Source organism: Aquarana catesbeiana, linkage group LG02, assembly GCF_042186555.1.
Source record: "Aquarana catesbeiana isolate 2022-GZ linkage group LG02, ASM4218655v1, whole genome shotgun sequence".
In the NCBI taxonomy this organism is placed as follows: Eukaryota; Metazoa; Chordata; class Amphibia; order Anura; family Ranidae; genus Aquarana; species Aquarana catesbeiana.
The window spans coordinates 52,797,201-52,815,381 of NC_133325.1; the positions used below are offsets into that span (position 1 = coordinate 52,797,201).

The 18,181-nt window shown below is 43.6% G+C and overlaps 1 protein-coding gene across 4 annotated transcripts in view; it reads right to left on the minus strand.

Moving 5' to 3' along the window:
* Window positions 1-18,181, minus strand: part of GDPD5 (glycerophosphodiester phosphodiesterase domain containing 5) — a gene marked incomplete at its 5' end in the record, with an annotated part of 273,877 nt that overhangs the window by 37,002 nt on the left and 218,694 nt on the right. For all 4 annotated transcript variants that reach the window (XM_073612890.1, XM_073612888.1, XM_073612889.1 and 1 more), the window contains 4 exon segments: window positions 5,648-5,795; window positions 10,833-10,990; window positions 14,203-14,424; window positions 17,713-17,863. In XM_073612890.1, coding sequence (XP_073468991.1) covers window positions 5,648-5,795; window positions 10,833-10,990; window positions 14,203-14,424; window positions 17,713-17,863 — 679 coding nt within the window.

The window sequence follows — 18,181 nt, forward strand, 5'->3', positions numbered from 1 at the left end:
ATTTGACTATTATGCGTGATTTTTATCTACCCTTGTGAGTAGACTTTTACGTTTTCTGTTTTAATAAACCTTTTTAAAGATAAGGCACAAGGCCGGTGCGCCCTCTCTTTTTTGTCTGTATGTTAGGATTTCCCTATCCTTGAGGGCAGCAAGGCTGAAAGCTACCATCCATCGAGAACTTTGAACTGTCGGGCCTATACATTTATGCGCAAGAGTTTTTGTTTTATTTTGTTGTATTGCTTAAGTAAATGTGCCTGGGAATGCCTGTGTCACCCACACTCACATATCACCCGTCTGCTCTGTGTCCCTCCTTCAGCTGTATGCACCTGAAAAAAGGTGCATCATATAGCTATACAGCCCACGTTATGGACGCTGAAGCACGCCAACGCCACTAAGCCCCACCCCTTTCCTCCGACTTCCCACCGCGCCCCCCCTCATCTATTTAAAAATAGATCATTTCCCACGTGACCGGATCGCATGGAGGAGGACTGGGGTGGAGGAGAGGAGGAGAGCTGCTGATGGAAACCGCTGTAATGGCGGCGGGAGCGGCGCAGCACACCGCCGACTGACGCCATGCTCCCTTTGCCTGGAGTAAAGCTATCCAGGTGGGGGGACTTTTCTAGGAGAAAAACCCCCCTTCCCACGTCTGTACCTGGAGCTTGGGCCGTAGGAAACGTGCAGCTTGTTACACAGCTTGTTACACAGAGCGAGACTGACAAGCACGGAACAGGTACATGCTCTTGACAGCCCCTGGTGGTGACTATAGGCATGACATTTCCTTAAAGGAGAAAACCCACAAGAATTAGAAAAATTCCTTAGAAATCTCCCTTACCTTATCCAGCTGCAGGGTTCTGTGATAACAGACCCAATCTTCACCACTCACGGTGGGCTCCGTTAAAAAACCTTCAGGGACTGGGGCCCCCTTTTTACTGGGGGATGCACAGCCCTGGGCCTGTAAAGCACCCCGCCAGTAATATGGCTGAAGAAAAAACAAATACTTGATCCCGGGGTCCAGCTCTCTAAAAAGGGAAGTGTTACAGGCATAACCTTGTTTCTTCGGACACAAGGCCCAGGTACCATTCATTCAATTTGGCCTGGAAAAGACACTTTGAATGGATCCGGTTGCATAGCTTGCCCCAACAAGGAATATTCCAGCGGAGCTCAGCACAGCACATCTTTACTCGTGACCAACACCTAAGACACTGGCGAAAAAACGGAGGTACTCCCGGTAAGGGGAGGGGTTATATGGGGAATTGAACTTCCTGTTTAGGGTGTGCCAGTGTCCATCACCTGAAGGTGCCATATAAGCCATACAGTTATTATTGTGGCTCTGTGTCCCATGATGTACAATAAAGAAAATGTACCAAGACATTCTGCTGCCATCTACCAGGATGATGAAGATGAGACGAGGGTGGACATTTCAGCAAGACAATGATCCCAAACACAAAGCCAAGGAAACGCTCAATTGGTTTCAAAGTAAAAAAAATAAAACTGCTAGAATGGCCCAGCCAATCACCTGACTTGAACCCAATAGAAAATCTATGGAAAGAACTAAAGATCAGAGTTCATAAAAGAGGTCCTTCAAGATTTGAAGACGGAGAAGAATGGTCCAAAATCACACCCGAGCAATGCATGCGACTAGTTTCTCCATGCAGGAGGCGTCTGGAAGCTGTCATTACCAACAAAGGATTTTGTACCAAGTATTAAATACATTTCAGCTAGCGCGTTCAATACTTTTTCCCTGTGTCATTCCATTTTATTACATATAACTTCATTTCTGAACTTACTGTTTTGGTTTCTTTGTATATATGTATTGCATGGGTTGTTACCAACATGTGGTGAAAATTTCATGGCAATAGCACCTTTAGAAATATATTTACCTAGAAAAATGGTGACGCGTTCAATATTTTACCTGCTGTATATACCACAGTTTGTGGACTCTATATCCTATAGACTAATACACTGATTTGGGTTATTTTCACCAAAAAAAGTTGCAGAATACAGTTTGGCCTAAATTTATGAAGATAAATTTGCAAAATGTTATAACCGAGACAGGGGGGGGGGGGGGGGGTGACTGGTATTCAAGTGGTTAAGGATAATTTGTTTTTTGTTATAATATTTGTTTCTAATATTTTTTTGACCTGTGCAGTTTTCATATGCGCTACTGTATCCTCATACCAGATGTCAAACTGACGTGTGCAAATAAATGTATGTGGGCTGCCTGCATGCTGGTATGGAACCAGGAAGAATGCAAGTGGTGTTCAGAGTGCCCTGGATAGCGCCGGTAAAACACTTTTAAACCTCTTGCTGACTGTATACTGTAAATATACGGCGTCAAGGAGGCTTCTCCTGCGCAAGATCACGCGCCTAGTACGTGATCCGGTACTTCTGGGTTGGGGGGGGGGGTGTGCAGAGGGTGCCAATTGGCGGGTACAGCGGGCTCGATGTCCGTCGGCACCTGCTGATCCTTCATTACACAGGCAGAGTGGTGGTCTGGCTATGTAAATAAGGCAGATCGCCGTTCTGTCACTACAGAAAACATGAATCCTTCCTCTGTTAAGCAGGGCACCGATCTATGCCTTCTCCTAGTACAAGCACCTCCCCCACAGTAGTAAAGGACATTTCAGGCACACATTTAACCCATTTATTGCTCCTAATGTTAAACCCTTGCCAGCAAGTGTCATTAGTACAGTGACAGTCCATATTTTTTAGCACTGATCTCTGAATTAGCGTCACTGGTCCCCAATAAGTGTCGGTTACTGTCCCGACTGTCCGCCGTAATATTGCAGTCCTGCTATAAGTTGCTGATCGCCACCATTACTAGTACAATAAATAAAATAATTAATTAAAAAAAATATATTTCATAGAGCAGCCCTCAAATTGTCCACTCGCCTACTCGCATTTTGGGAGTGGAAAATGAGGGCTTGCGAGCTGGGCTGCCTGGGAGTGGGGGCATGAGCACCGCCGGCGGGCGAGGTTTTTGGGAGCCATTCTCCCAGCGATCGTCCCGGGGGGAAGAGAGCATGCAGGAAGAGGAGAGCCGCGGGATAACAGAGCAGGATAGGACACTGTTACAGCTTACATTACAATGGTCTCCGCTCTGCTCGACACAACCCCGCCTCCTCCTGACTACAAGGCTCCACTGCCGGTTTCCCTTAATTAGAATGGCGGCGCCTGCACCCGATCCGATCGATGGATCGGCCTCGGAGGGGCCAAGATCGCAGGCTCCCTGGACAGGTAATTGTCCTTATTAAAAGTTAGCAGCTACAGTGTTTGCAGCTGCTGACTTTAAAAAAAAAATAAAAAAATGCGGATGGAACACCACTTTAATAATCAGAATGTCTACTTTCCAAAAATGGATCATTTGGGGGTTATTTGTACTGTCCAAGCATTTTAGGGTCTCAAGTTTTAGGGTCTCCTACCCGGAAGTGCTGGGTCACTACCTAGTATGGGATCTGGCGCAGCAGGGCCACCTTGCCGCCATACATGTAAGTTATACAGTCGGCAAGGGGATAACTTTCACACAGACCAAGTAATATACACTGATTTGGGTTATTTTTAGCAAAGAAATGTAGCAGAACACATTTTGGCCTAAATTTATGAAGACCTAAATTTATGAAGAAAGATTTGCAAAATTTTATAACAGAAACAAATAAAAAACATTTTTAATTTTTTTTTTTTCAAAACGTTTTGTTTGTTTATATAGCAAAAAATAAAAAAAACGTAGTGGTGATTAGCCACTTAAGGACCAGCCTCGTTTTGGATTTTAGGTGTTTACATGTTTAAAACCGTTTTTTTGCTAGAAAATTACTTAGAACCCCCAAACATTATATATTGTTTTTTTTTCTAACACCCTAGAGAATAAAATGGCGTTCATTGGTTCTTTTTTTGGCACCGTATTTGCGCAGCGGTCTTATAAGCGCACTTTTTTTTGGAAAAAATTCACTTTTTTGAATAAAAAAAATAAGACAACAGTAAAGTTAGCCCAATTTTTTTTACATTGTGAAATATAATGCTATGCCAAGTAAATTGATACCCAACATGTCACGCTTCAAAATTGCGCCCGCTCGTGGAATAGCGTCAAACTTTTACCCTTAAAAATCTCCATAGGCGATGTTTAAAAAAATTTTACAGGTTGCATGTTTTGCGTTACAGAGGAGGTCTAGGGCTAGAATTATTGCTCTCGCTCTACCGGTCGCGGCGATACCTGTGTGGTTTGACCACCGTTTTCATATGCGGGCGCTACTCACGTATGCGTTCGCTTCTGCGCGCTTACTCGTCGAGACAGGGCGCTTTAAAAAAAATTTTATTTTTTATTTTACTTTATTTTATTTATTTTTTCACTGTTTAAAAAAAAATTGGATCACTTTTATTCCTATTACAAGGGATGTAAACATCCCTTGTAATAGAAAAAAGCATGGCAGGTCCTCTTAAATATGAGATCTGGGGTCAAAAAGTCCTCAGATCTCATATTTAGACTAAAATGCAAAAAAAAAAAAAAAAAAAAAAAGACAAAAAAAATTGTGCCTTTAAGAGAAGTGGGCGGAGCCGACGTAATGACGTCGCTCCGGCCGTCCTATGGTATAGAGACAGGTGGGCGCCATCTTGGCCTCACTCGTCTCTATACCCAGGCACAGAAAGGACCCGATCGCCTCCGCCGCTACCGACGGCTCCGGTAAGCGGCGGAGGGCGCGGGAGAGCGGCGGGAGGGGGGATGGCACCTCTCCCGCCACCGATAACGGTGATCTCGCGGCGAACCCGCCGCAGAGACCACCATTATCGTGTACAGAAACGCCGGCCACAAAGATGGATACCTCGGTTGTGGCAGCAGCTGCTGCCATTACCAAGATATCCATCTTTAAAGTAATGACGTATATATACAGTGGCCGGTCGTTAAGTGGTTAAACACCACCAAAAGAAAGCCCCATCTACCTTAATAAAATGATACATTTATTTGGGTACAGTGTTACATGACTAATTGTCATTCAAATCTTGACAGCTCTAAAAACATAAAAAGGGCGTAGGCAGAAAAGAGGTGAAATTGTCAGGTATTGAGGTGGTAAAAGTGATTGTAAAGTCTCGTGTTTTTTTTCTATAAAGAGAACAAACATGTTAAACTTACCTCTTTTGCAGTGTATTTGCACAGAGCAGCCCAGATCCTCCTCTTCTCGGGTTCCTCTTCGCTGCTCCGGGCCCCCTCCCTCCTGTTGCGTGCCCCCACAGCAAGCAGCTTGCTATGAGGGCACCCGAGCAGAGTAACAGCTCCCTGACTCAATTTAAGCAGAAAGCTGCGGTTTGGCCCTATCTCCTGATTGGCTGACTTGACTTTTATTGACAGCAGCGGGAGCCAATGGCGCAGCTGCTGTGTCTCAATCAGGAGGGAGAGTCCTGGATGGCTGAGACACTTGTGGACATCGCTGGACAGACATGAGGCTCAGGTAAGTATTAGAGGGGCTGAGGGGGGCTGCTGCACACAGAAGGCTTTTGATCTTCATGCTTAGAATGCATTAAGATAAAAAAAACCTTCTGACTTTACAACCATTTTAAGGAGCAACCGTGCATTAGTGATACCACCTAGGGGAGGAATATAAGGCAGTAATATTGTTGATGCGGAGGACAGCACCACTGTTTAGGAATGACGACTTACCAATATCCAGACGGGAGAAGGCACCTTACTAAGAATATGTGAAGCATCTGAGGTAACGGACGGGACCCCGGCACACCACAGCACCGAGAACAGCCAGGGTTCGTTGACGACATATGTGTTGAGAGATAGGTTGTATGACTGGTATTCCCTGTTAAGAGGGGAACAGAAAAGTAAAATTACAGAATGTAGAGAGATGCCTGCTGGCTGGAAATAGAGAGTCACTCTCACCAGACTATTGATTGCAACAAAAATCTGCCCATAAGAGTATCAATTCATTTAATGCATGCTATTCATATATAAAAGTCTCTCTTGTGTAGACATCCAAAAACAGACTTGCTGGATGTCACCATCTTAGATCTAATGTCAGCAGCCCCAGCAGGCACTCAAGTGATACTCAATAGTGTTCCCCTTTGCACTTACCCAGCAACTACATAAAATGTTAAGTAGATAGGTGAGGGGAGGGGTGGAGGAGTTGGGCCAGTATAGACTCTATGCTTCAAGGTAGCCTGTGTATAAATAACTAAAATCAAACAGCACCACTTCTGCCCAAAAAGAGGGACAGGTGTACAGTGCCTTGAAGAAGTATTCATACCCCTTCAAAATTTTCCACATTTTGGCATGTTACAACCAAAAACTGAAATTTTATTGGGATTTTATGTGATAGACCAACACAAAGTGGCACATAATTGTGAAGTGGAAGAAAAATCATAAATGGTTTTCAACATTTTTTACAAATATATATCTGAAAAGTGTGGTGTGCATTTGTATTCAGCCCCCTTTACTCTGATACCCCTAACTAAAATTTGGTGGAACCAATTGCCTTCAGAAGTCACCTAATTAGTAAATAGAGTCCGCCTGTGTGTATTTTCATCTCAGTATAAATACAGCTGTTCTGTGAAGCCCTCAGAGGTTTGTTAGAGAACCTTAGTGATCAAACAGCATCATGAAGGCCAAGGAACACACCAGACATGTAAGTGAGACAGCCATGGGAGAAGCTTAAAGCTGGGTTAGGTTATACAAAAATATCCCATGCTTTGAACATCTCATGAAGCACTGTTCAATCCATCATCGGAAAATGGAAAGCGTATGGCACAACTGCAAACCTACCAAGACATGGCCGTCCACCTAAACTGACAGGCCGGGCAAGGAGAGCATCAGAGAAGCAGCCAAGAGGCCCATGGTAACTCTGGAGGAGCTGCAGAGATCCACAGCTCAGGTGGAAGAATCTGTCCACAGGACAACTATTAGTCGTGCACTCCACAAATCTGGCCTTTAGGGAAGAGTGGCAAGAAAGCCTTGTTGGGAAAAGAAAAAAAAAAAAAAAAAAAGGCATAAATATCTTGATTGCAGTTTGAAAGAAGGCATATGGGGGGGGGGGTACAGAATAAATGTGGAAGAAGGTGTTCTGGTCAGATGGGACCAAAATGTTACTTTTTGGCCTTAAAAGCAATATGTTATGTGTGGTGAAAACCAACACTACACATCACCCTGAACACCCCATACCCACCGTGAAACACGGTGGTGGCAGCATCATATTGTGGGGATGCTTTTCTTCAGCAGGGACAGGGAAGCTGGTCAGAGTTGATGGGAAGATAGAAGGAGCCAAATACAGGGCAATCTTAGAAGAAAACCTCTTTGATATAAACCGTTCCATTGTAGCTCTGGCTGTATGTTTAGGGTCGTTGTCCTGCTGGAAGGTGAACCTCCACCCCAGTCTCAAGTCTTTTGCAGACTTGAAGCATATTTAAAATGTTTGAATGGCCCAATCAATGTCCAGACCTAAATCCAATTGATAATCTGTGGCAAGACTTGAAAATTGCTGTTCACAGACGCTCTCCATCCAATCTGTCAGAGCTTGAGCTATTTTGCAAAGAAGAATGGGCAAAAAATGTCACTTTCTAGATGTGCAAAGCTGGTAGAGACATCCCCAAAGACTTGCAGCTGTAATTGCAGAGAAAGGAGGTTCTACAAAGTATTGACTTAGGGGGGCTGAATACAAATGCACACCACACTTTTCACATATTTGTAAAAAATTTTGAAAACCATTTATCGTTTTCCTTCCACTTCACAATTATGTGCCACTTTGTGTTGTTCTATCACATAAAATCCCAATACAATACATTTACGTTTTTGGCTGCAACATGACAAAATGTGGAAAATGTCAAGGGGTATGAATACTTTAAGGTACTGTATATGTTGTCCTTGTGTCTTTCTGCAGTCTGTCTCTTCTGTCCTTCAAATCTACAACACAGCACCGCTGCAAAATAAACCGGAAAAAGCAGCTGACCTAGTTTTAAAGATGCATTCCAGGTAAGACAATTTTTATTTAGCTACATTGGTCCAACTTGGACCCATGTAAGTGCAGTATATACTGTATGTGCCGTACCTGTGGGATCCCTCTGGAAGCTGGAAATATTACAGAGATCTCTACTAGCTTTCAGATCCTTTGCTGAACAGCTGCCCTTCTGCAGTGTGAGCAAAGTGGGTCGCTCTCTTGGTGCGGGTGCCATTTAACACCATTTTCTGAATGAATGCAAAGTGTTCTTTAATTGAACGGGGTGGAGAGGTTAGGCAATAACATTATGATCGCCATCTAGTCCATTTAGAGAACACGTTGCATTCAGTGAGAAAATGCAAAGTGTTCTCTGAATGGTTCCCGTGCTGAGCGAGCAACGTCCTTTGTTCAACATGCAGCAGGCAAGATGGTCGGCATGGGGATCAAAAACTAGAAGAGCTCGCTATAGTTGTGGTGTCAACTACAGTCAATTCCAGATCCCACAGGTATGGCACATACAGTGGGTATAGAAACGTATCCCCACCCCACCTTGATCACACTTTGCTGCTTTTGCAGCCTAAAAGGAAGACTGATTGTTTTTGTTTTATCCAGCTGTATTTACTAGTGCAACAAAGATATCACAGAGTTGGAAGAAGGATCACCCCCCCCCCCCCCCCCCATGTTAGTATTTTGTTGGACCACATTTTGCTTTAAATTGCAACCTTTAGTGTATTGGGATTTGTCTCTACTAACTTTGCACATCTAGACTTTGCAATATTTGCCCACTCTTCTTTGCAGAACTGCTCAAGTTCAGGTAAATTTGATGGTGACCGTTTGTGGACTTATCTGACCACCTTAAAATGTTTGTAAAGACTAGTTTAAAAACAAACAAAAAAACAAAAAAAAAACAAACATGTTATACTTACCTGATCTATGCAGTTGGTTTTGCACAGAGCAGCCCAAATTTTCCTCTTCTAGGGTGCTCCCCCTCCTGTTGAGTGCCCCCACAGCAAGCAGCTTGCTATGGGGGGGGCACCTGAGCTGAGCAGCAGCTCCGTGTGTCCATTCAGACATGGAGCTGCTGTTCTCTCCCCTGATTGGCGAACTGACTTAGACTGACAGCCACAGGAGCCAATGGTGCCACTGCTGTGTCTAGGCCAATCAGAAGGGAGAGTCCTGGACAGCCGAGGGATTTGTGGACATCGCTGGACAGAGATGGGGCTCAGGTAAGTATTGGGGGGTGCTGGGACGGCTGCTACACACAGAAGGCTTTTTAACTTAAAGGGGTTGTAAATCCTGGTGGTTTTTCTCCTTAAACCATTCTATGCATTAAGGTGAAAAACCTTCTGTCATGCTGCAGCCCCCCAGACCACCAGGATCGAGCACACCAACTATGGCTGGTGTCTCGTGTCCTGATTGGATAGATTGATAGCAGAACAGCCATTGGATCCCGCTGCTATCAAATCCAACGACGCGGGCCCGAGTCCTGCTGTCTGTGTCAATAGATACAGCAGCAGCGGGACATGGGAGCACACCTGCACGGGTGTCTTGAAGGAGAGCGCTTCTCTGACGGGGCACTCGAGAAGAGGAGGAGCCACCAGCACTGCTGAGGGACCCCAGAAGAGGAGGATCAGGGATACTCTGCAAAACCAACTGCACAGTGGAGGTATGTTTTTTATTTAAAAAAAAAAACAAACAAAAAAAAAGGGTTTAGCAACCCTTTAATGCATAGAATGGACAAAAAACCTTCTGCCTTTACAACTCTTTTAAAATGCACCTGGAAGATTCTAAGGCCACATGGAAAAAGGCGTTATGGTTAGATTAGACTAAAATTGAGTGATTTGGCCCCAACGTCAAATGATATGTCTGGCGGAAATCCAACACAGCTCACTATCCAAATAACACCATTCCTACAGTAAAGCACTTGTCAAGATAGAAGGAAAATGAATGGGGCAAAATATCATGAAATTCTTGAGGAAAATCTGCCAGAAAGTTGTCAATGAGAAGAAGGATGACCACCCAACATGACAATGACCCAAAGCACACAGCAAAAATGACCACACAGTGGTGCAAAGTGAAAAAGGTGAATGTCCTTGCATGGCCTAGTCAGAGCCCAGACTTAAACCCCATTGAGAATCTGTGGAATGACTTGAAGACTGCAGTCCACAAATAGTCACCAACAAATTTAACTGAATTTAAGCAGTTCCGCAAAGAAGAGCGGGCAAATATTGCAAAGTCTAGATGTGCAAAGTTAGTAGACATATATACTAAAGGCTGGAATTAAAGCAAAGGGTGGTTCAACAAAATAATGACACAATGAGGGGTGCTTCTTTTTCCAACTCAGTGATTCTGTTTTTTTATTTTTTTCTGACATGTTGGTGCTCTCTCTCACTTGGATGTTATAAGTTGCACTAATAAATACAGCTGGATAAACCAAATACGTTGTCTGTCTTCCTTTCAGGCTGCACAGCCTGGCTGACAGACCCGCCCGACAGACAGACCCGCCCGACAGACAGACCCGCCCGATGACCGGACTTGCCTGCACACGATCACACCAAAGTCCGACGGATTCTTACGTGATGACGTACACCGGACTAAAATAAGGAAGTTGATAGCCAGTAACCAATAGCTGTCCTAGCGTCGGTTTTTGTCCGTCGGACTAGCATACAGACGAGCGGATTTCTGGGTCCGGCGGAGTTACGACGTAAAGATTTGAAGCAAGTTCTAAAATCTAAAGTCCGTCAGATTTGTGACTGGAAAAGTCAGCTGAAAGTCCGGGGAAGCCCACACACAATCGGATTGTCCGCCAGATTTGGTCCGTCGGCGTCCGTCAGCCTTTTGTAGCCGAAAAGTCCGACCGTGTGTAGGCCCCATAAGGAGTCCTTGCTGAGAACCATGAATGAATCTCACCTGATGTCTTCTTGGTCGACCTCAGTATACCTCAGGTTAACGAAGGTGATGTATCTGTCCTTTAAGTATTGTGGATCTCTCTTCACACTGGAGGCCTGCTGGAATCCTGGAGCCAGCTGTCTGACTAAAGTTCTCTCGTGGTCAGAGAGCCAGACAACCTGGGGGGAAACAAGCATCAAGACATCCTCACTCACAGGAAGTCAACACAACTAAAAGTCCTGGTTATACATAACCATTGTTTCATCAACAATGCAGAGTAGGACAGAGCCTCCTTAAAGTGGTTGTAAAGCCACTTGCAAAGTCGCTCTGATCCCCTCTGTTAAATAATGCTATGTTCCCCTGTGTGTGATTTTTTTTTTTAAAAAGCCGCTGTGTACCTTATTCCATAGCACCGATCAGTGCTCACGTGACCGCTCGGCTCTCTCCTCTCCCAGGCTGACAGCTACAGTGGGAGAGGGTGAGAACTCCCACTGATGTCCGCCGGGAGGGGGAGAGAAGTGGAGAGAGCCGTCACTTGAGCACCGATCAGCGATATGGAAGAAGGTACACAGAGGCTTTTTCTTTTTAAATCACACACACTGGGGAACATGGCATTATATAACAGAGGGGATTGGAGAGAGTTTACACTTGTATTTTATCATAAGGAGGGGAGGGTACAGGGAGCTGACAGGCAGGGAGGGAAAGGGAGTGGGGGGACAGAGGAGGACAGCGCATGGCTGCAGATGACGGAGGCACATAAACTGATAACAGTGTCAGGGCTCAGCAGCCATGATAAACCGTGGTCAGTTTACAGAGGGAAGGGCAGAACCAGCCAGGTATTTCAGGTGATAGAAGGGGCCAAATGACACAGCACAAGCATTGTGCTATATAACATGCTTTAAAGAAACATGATCTATTTTTTTTTTTAGGGTTACAAAGACTTTAAACCCTGGGCCTTTAAAGTGGAATATCGGGTAATAAATAAAAATGGGCAAACAGGCAGGATTTTTAATGCAGAAGAGACATGATTTGTCTCTTCTGTATTAAAACTACCTACCTGCTTGTACATGCAGCTCACTGTGAAAATTCAGCAATGCCGAAGTCGACAGAACTGATATCATCCCTGCACAGCCAATGAAAGCGGCCGGCGTTAAATACCCAGAAGCCGGTCACTTAAATAAGTCAGCAACTTGCAGGGAGCTCCAGGGTGTTGCATCATTGGAGCCAAGGTGAGTATATTTCTGCCTTAAGGGGCTCTGAAAGACGGACAAAGAAGGCAAGTTACTGATCATGTGATCGCCTCATTGGTCACATGATCGGGACCCCTGCCCAGCAGCTCACCGATTGTAAATGGTGACCGGGAATAGTCAATGACAGCTCATTCCCTGTGCTGAGAGCGGCGAGCTGTGAGCATGCACTCAGCACAGAACAGTGGAGTAGGCTGATGGATGTGTGTGTAACTGGCATTAAGACCCCCTCACCGTGGGCAGGCATATGTGCATCACAACTGCGGTAATAGGTTAAGAGTTTTAAGTTACGGGTCTATTTTATCTCATTTTTAATAGGTGCACAATCGTTATTGTAGAGTTGAGCTTTAGCACCAATACTAAAGTAGAACAGATTTGGTTTTGGTACAAACAATTGGAAGGTCCGACCAATATTCCTCATTTTTTTCCCTTTCCATGTGACAAGAATATCTACACAAGAAAAAAAAAAAACAAGCTTGTTTGAAGTTCATGCTCACAGCATCCAACATACTCAACAAATAAGCATGTACACTCACTGAACAATGTGGAACTCTGTGCTAATATTGGCCTGGCATCTATGTGTCTCAGCAAAAATGGAGATTCATCAGACCAGACTACATTTCTGTAGTATTTAACTGTCCAGGTGAGTCTGTGCCCACTGCACCCTCAGCTTTCTGGCTGATGGGAGTAGAATCGATGTGGTCTTCTGCATTTGTAGTCCAGTCGCTTCAAAGTTTGACATGTTGTGCATTCTGAGATGCTTTCTGCTCACCACAGTTGTAAAGAGTGGCCATCTGAGTAAACGGAGCCTTTTTTGTCAGCTTGGAACCAGTCTGGCCATTGTCCTTAACAAGGCGTTTCTGTTCGCAGAACTGCCTCTGCCACACTGGATGGTTGTTTTTTACCCCATTCTGGGTACATTCTAAAGACTGTTGTGCATTAATATCTTAACTGCCTCTGTCAGCCAAGGTTCCATAGAATCCTAAGAATCCAGAGGTTGCTAGGGGTTCCATGAGCTGTGGCTGGTTGACATTCCTTTAGATGGTGCCTCCATAGTTCCTGGGTCAGTGCTACTTGAAAGTGCCAGTTGCATGACACCAATGATCTTTTTAGCAATCTATAAGGTTGGTATTGTGACCACTACTTTAAGGGGGCATTCTTCTCACTGACTACTAATGTAAGAGGTATTTTCCCACCTACCCCAATTAATTTGTTTGTGCAGCGGTTCCAAGACCTAAGCATGTATCGGTTCCTCAGCGGTAAAAAAAAAAAAAAAAAAAAAAAAAAAAAAAGGAAAAAAAGGAAAAAAAAAAAAAAAAAAGGGTTGATAAAGGCTGTCCTAGAGTTGTCTTTCAGAACCAAAAAACTGAAAACCCTGCTAAATCTGGCAGCAATGGACATGAAAAACAAACTAAGCTTAATTTATGACTTTTCCACCATTTTTGGCCTGTGTTACTATAAACTATATTACCAAAAATATTGGGATGCCTGCCTTTACACGCACAAGAACTTTAATGGCATCCCAGTCTTAGTCCGTAGGGTTCAATATTGAGTTGGCCCACCCTTCGCAGCTACAACAGTTTCAACTCTTCAAAGTTTAGGAGTGTGTCTAAAGGAATGTTTGACCATTCTTCCAGAAGCGCATTTGTGAGGTCAGGCACTGATGTTGAACCCTACAGATTAAGACTGGTATGCCATTAAAGTTCATGTGTGTGTAAAGGCAGGCGTCCCAATACTTCAGGTAATATAGTGTATGTGTTGTCCAGAGATTCTGTTTGCATAGATCAGATGGTCACTATGGCTAACAGAAATAGTTCCTCTTAGGGCATTTGTATTAGAGGTCTAGGGATTGCAAGAGGTTTCTTGAGCTGTGGCTAACTGACCTCCCATTTTATGGTGTATAGTTCCAGGTCCAAAGCTACTTGGCAGAGCCATCTACATAATGCCAATTTTTTCTTTTTAACTGTGGTTGCAGGAAAGAAACTGCATCATCTACAGCCTGTCTAACATTTACCTTCAAAATAGCAGTGGCAGAAATCCCTAAGTCTACAAAAGCCATGTCGTCAGCCGAAACATCAGTACCTAAAGCTGATCTGAGGCTTGGTTGGTCTTTTATGGACAGTATGAGACACAATAACACTCACCTGCTGCTGTGGAATTCCAGACTGTAGGACGGTGTTAACAGTAATGTTAATATAATCCCCATAGTGAGGATGGTCAGATGGGACCGAGTGGACTTTCAGTAGGATAGACGTGTTCCCTTCCTTCACCAACTCCAAGAGTTCAGTTAGCCTGCAGACGGACTGGTTCCCAGCCACAGTGACGTCAATGGCAGGAAGGGAGCTGACAGTCCAGAAGGGGTCGTTCTAAAGTTCAGAGAAGCACAAAAGGAGGACAGTAAGGTACATTTTGAAAAAAAAACGACAACGGATTGGCAAGATGCAGGAAAAAGGCCATCTACGTCAAACCGGAACAACCATCCCTGAACAAGGATGGAACCTTTTGACACCATCTGCCTTCCACATACAGTGTTTAATATCTCTACCTTGATGATTTGATAAGTAAAACTTTTAGATCTGTTTATCAAGGGATTAACACTTATGCAAACTTACTGACAAGGATGGGATTATGTAACTAGAAGGTGGGTTCCACAATTTTCAAACCTCCCATCCTGCTCTTGTACAATCAACACCTGCATTTTCCATGGTATTTGGGTTAAGGGGTTGGTGACACCATTTGAATGTGACCACACCCACAAGAAAATCATTTTAGATTAAGATAAAAATAATAAAATGTGATAACATAGTCCTATGCATGTGTGAGGTTGTAGCCACTGATCCATTTATTCTGTGCAAATTCACAAGCACTGATCTCTCTCCTGCCCCTGTTGTAAGGGGCGAGGGGAGGGATCAGCACTGTAAATAATCTCATGCAATTGCAGTGATGACCAATCACAGCGATCACATGGTACCCAGCCAGTGTCCCTTTGTATCCAGCTTTCTTATGATGATCACCTGGCAAATTGGCCACCGAGGTCTCTATATCCAATGATGATACCGGGTTAATAAAGGACCACTGATAGACATACAGTGGTAGATAAGCAGCTAAAGTGTATGTAAACCTTTACAATGAGCTGCTCTTATTTGCTCATTTTTGGTCTGTTAAATTTACCATTGAAAGCATTTTGTCGTAGGTTTAATAAAAAAAAAAAAAAAAACAACATTCTGTTGATCCTGCCAGAAATTTAGTGGACTGCACTTTGCAATGTTATGTCAATACACTGAACTAAAAAAAAAAAAAAAAATACCTCTTATATTATGAAGAGAAGAAAGGGGGTGTCTGTATTCCTGTCCTAGGGTGAAAACACTGCCCCTCCATATACACAGTACAGTGAGGGAGCCTTGTTACCCTGGGGCAGAAAGTGCGTTACTGGATGGATCATCAGGTGAATATAAAAGGAAAGAAAACCTAATAAAAAAAAAAAAACTAAAACAGCAATCACATCTAAGAATTGGTAAGTTGCAACATGTTTGCTTTTGGGTTTAATACTGCTTAAAGTATTGTTGCCCTCATTTGAAGAGAACCTCTTCAACCACTTGCTTACGAGGGCACTTTCACCCCCTTCCTGACCAGACCAATCTTCAGCTTTCTGCGCGGTCGCACTTTAACCACTTAAGGACTGCAAGGATTTGCCCCTTATTGACCAGGCCATTTATCGTGATACGCCACTGTGCCGCTAACAATTGCGCGGTCGTGCGATGTTGTACCCAAACAAAATATATGTCCTTTTTTCCCCACAAATATAGCTTTCTTTTGGTGGTATTTTTTGCGCTAAAAAACAAAAAAAAGCAACAATTTTGAAAAAAAATTTTTTACTTTTGCTATAATGAATAGCCAAAAAAAAAAAATTCACCAGTTTAGGCCAATATGTATTCTTCTACATTTTTGGTAAAAAAAAAAAAAAAATTGCAATAAGCATATATTGATTGGTTTGCGCAAAGGTTATAGCGTCTACAAAATAGGGGATAGATTTATGGAATTTTTATTTATTTTTTACTAATAATGGCGGCAATCTGCGATTTTTAGCAGGACTGAGACATTGCGTCGGACAGATCGGACACTTTTTTGGGACCAGTGACATTTATACAACGATCAGAGCTAAAAATAGCCACTGATTACTGTATACATGTCACTGGTCGGGAAGGGGTTAACACTAGGGGGCGATCAAAGGGTTAAGTGTTCACTAGGGAGGTGTTTCTAAGACCCCATACAAACTATACAACTTTTGTTGTCAGATTTCCTTTAGATTTACCAAAACCATGTAGTGCAAGGGCCTGACTGATTGCAGATTGAAACTCTTAAAGTTTGACCTCATATTATATAGTTTTGGTAAATCTAAAGGAAAAAAATCTACAGAAAATTGGACAGTGTGTATCCAGCTTAACTGTGGGGGGAGTGTACAGACTGGAGGAGAAAGATTGCTGTTCCTGATCACTAGGGACAAATCTCTCTCTACTCCTGTCAGAATGGGGATCTGTCTGTTTACGTTGACCGATTCCCATTCTGGCTCTCTGAGGAGCGATCACGGGTGGCTGGCATTGACTCCGGCGTTGTGCCATGGGCGCGCGCCCCCAGTCGCTCTTAGATGCCGACATACACCAACGGCCAACCTGCCAGAGTATAATGATGGCATCTGGTCGGTAAGCAGTTAAATGACAATTGCGTGGTCATGCAATACTGTACCCATGACATTTTTTGCTGTTTTTTTTTTTTTTGAGACAGAGCTTTTGGTGGTATTTATTCACAGCTGGGTTTTTTTATTTTTTGCTAAACAACCATAAAAAGACCAAAAAATTTGAAAAAAATAAAATATGTTCTTAGTTTCTGTTATAAGATTTTGCAAATAAGTAATTTTTTTTCTTTACTGATGTGCGCTGATGAGGCTGCACTGATAATCAGTGTAAATGTCTCCTGTCACAGGATGGTCGGTTATCAGCTTTCCTTTGCTCACACAGTGACAGCTCTGAGGAAAGGAAATGCTGATAACCGGCATTTGTGTACATGTGATGAGCTGTGATTGAACACAGCTGATCACATAAGATCTATAGAAAGTACAGGCCGGCAACTCGACAGCTTCTCCATAGAAAATATTTATTTGAGCATTACAGCAATAACATCATCCAAAAATACTCACGTGTTTCGGCCTTAGGCCTTCATCAAAAGCAACTTGGTGCTTTTGATGAAGGCCTAAACGTGTCAGCATTTTTGGATGATGTTATTGCTGTAATGCTCAAATAAATACTTTCTATGGAGAAGCTGTCGAGTTGCCGGCCTGTACTTTCTATGGGTCTTTTGTGAGCTTAAATAGCCAGAGTAACGACTACTCTACACACCAACTATACTACATAGCGGTAGAGCTTGGGTGAGTTTTTCTACAGCTGATCACATGGTAAAGGGCCGCTGTGAATGGCCCTTTACCTTGATCTGTGATCAGCTGTGTCCGAAAGACACAACAATCACAGAGGGCATGTAGGGGGTGGCAATAGACGCTGTAGCCGTCTTTCCACTATAGTGTGGTCAGCAAATGGTTAAAAAAAAAATGGAGGGGTTGGCGGCAGGGACATTGTCAGTAAAGAAACACATTGTCCTGTTACCTTCAAAAACCAATCCCCAGCGTTCAATCTCTCAAGGATGGTCCAGTTAAGCATGGATGATGGTTCTGAAGCCAACTCAGGAAAGACCCGTTCGATGTTTGTGGTTCGTCGGAGGGTGCCATCGTGCATGAGAAATGGAATTCCGTCATGGCTGGAGGAAAAGACAAACACTTGTCATGGCCAGTTCACAAAAGTATTCTTTAGAGCCCAACTCCAGGCTCTGTGTTGTTCCGACACCACCACCCCTGCTTCCAAGACCCTGCCATCTTTAATTATATCTTTTTTTTTTCCATCTTCTCTCCACAAAGTGGTGCAAATGAACCGGTTTCCAGACTAACACCAACATATACTTATTCTGAACAAGCAGTAAGAGAGCTTAAAAGAAAAGCCCTCTGTAGCTATAGGCATGGTGAATAAATATGTCTTCCAGGGTCAAGACAGAGGCACAGAAATCTTGGCTCTTTTCTTA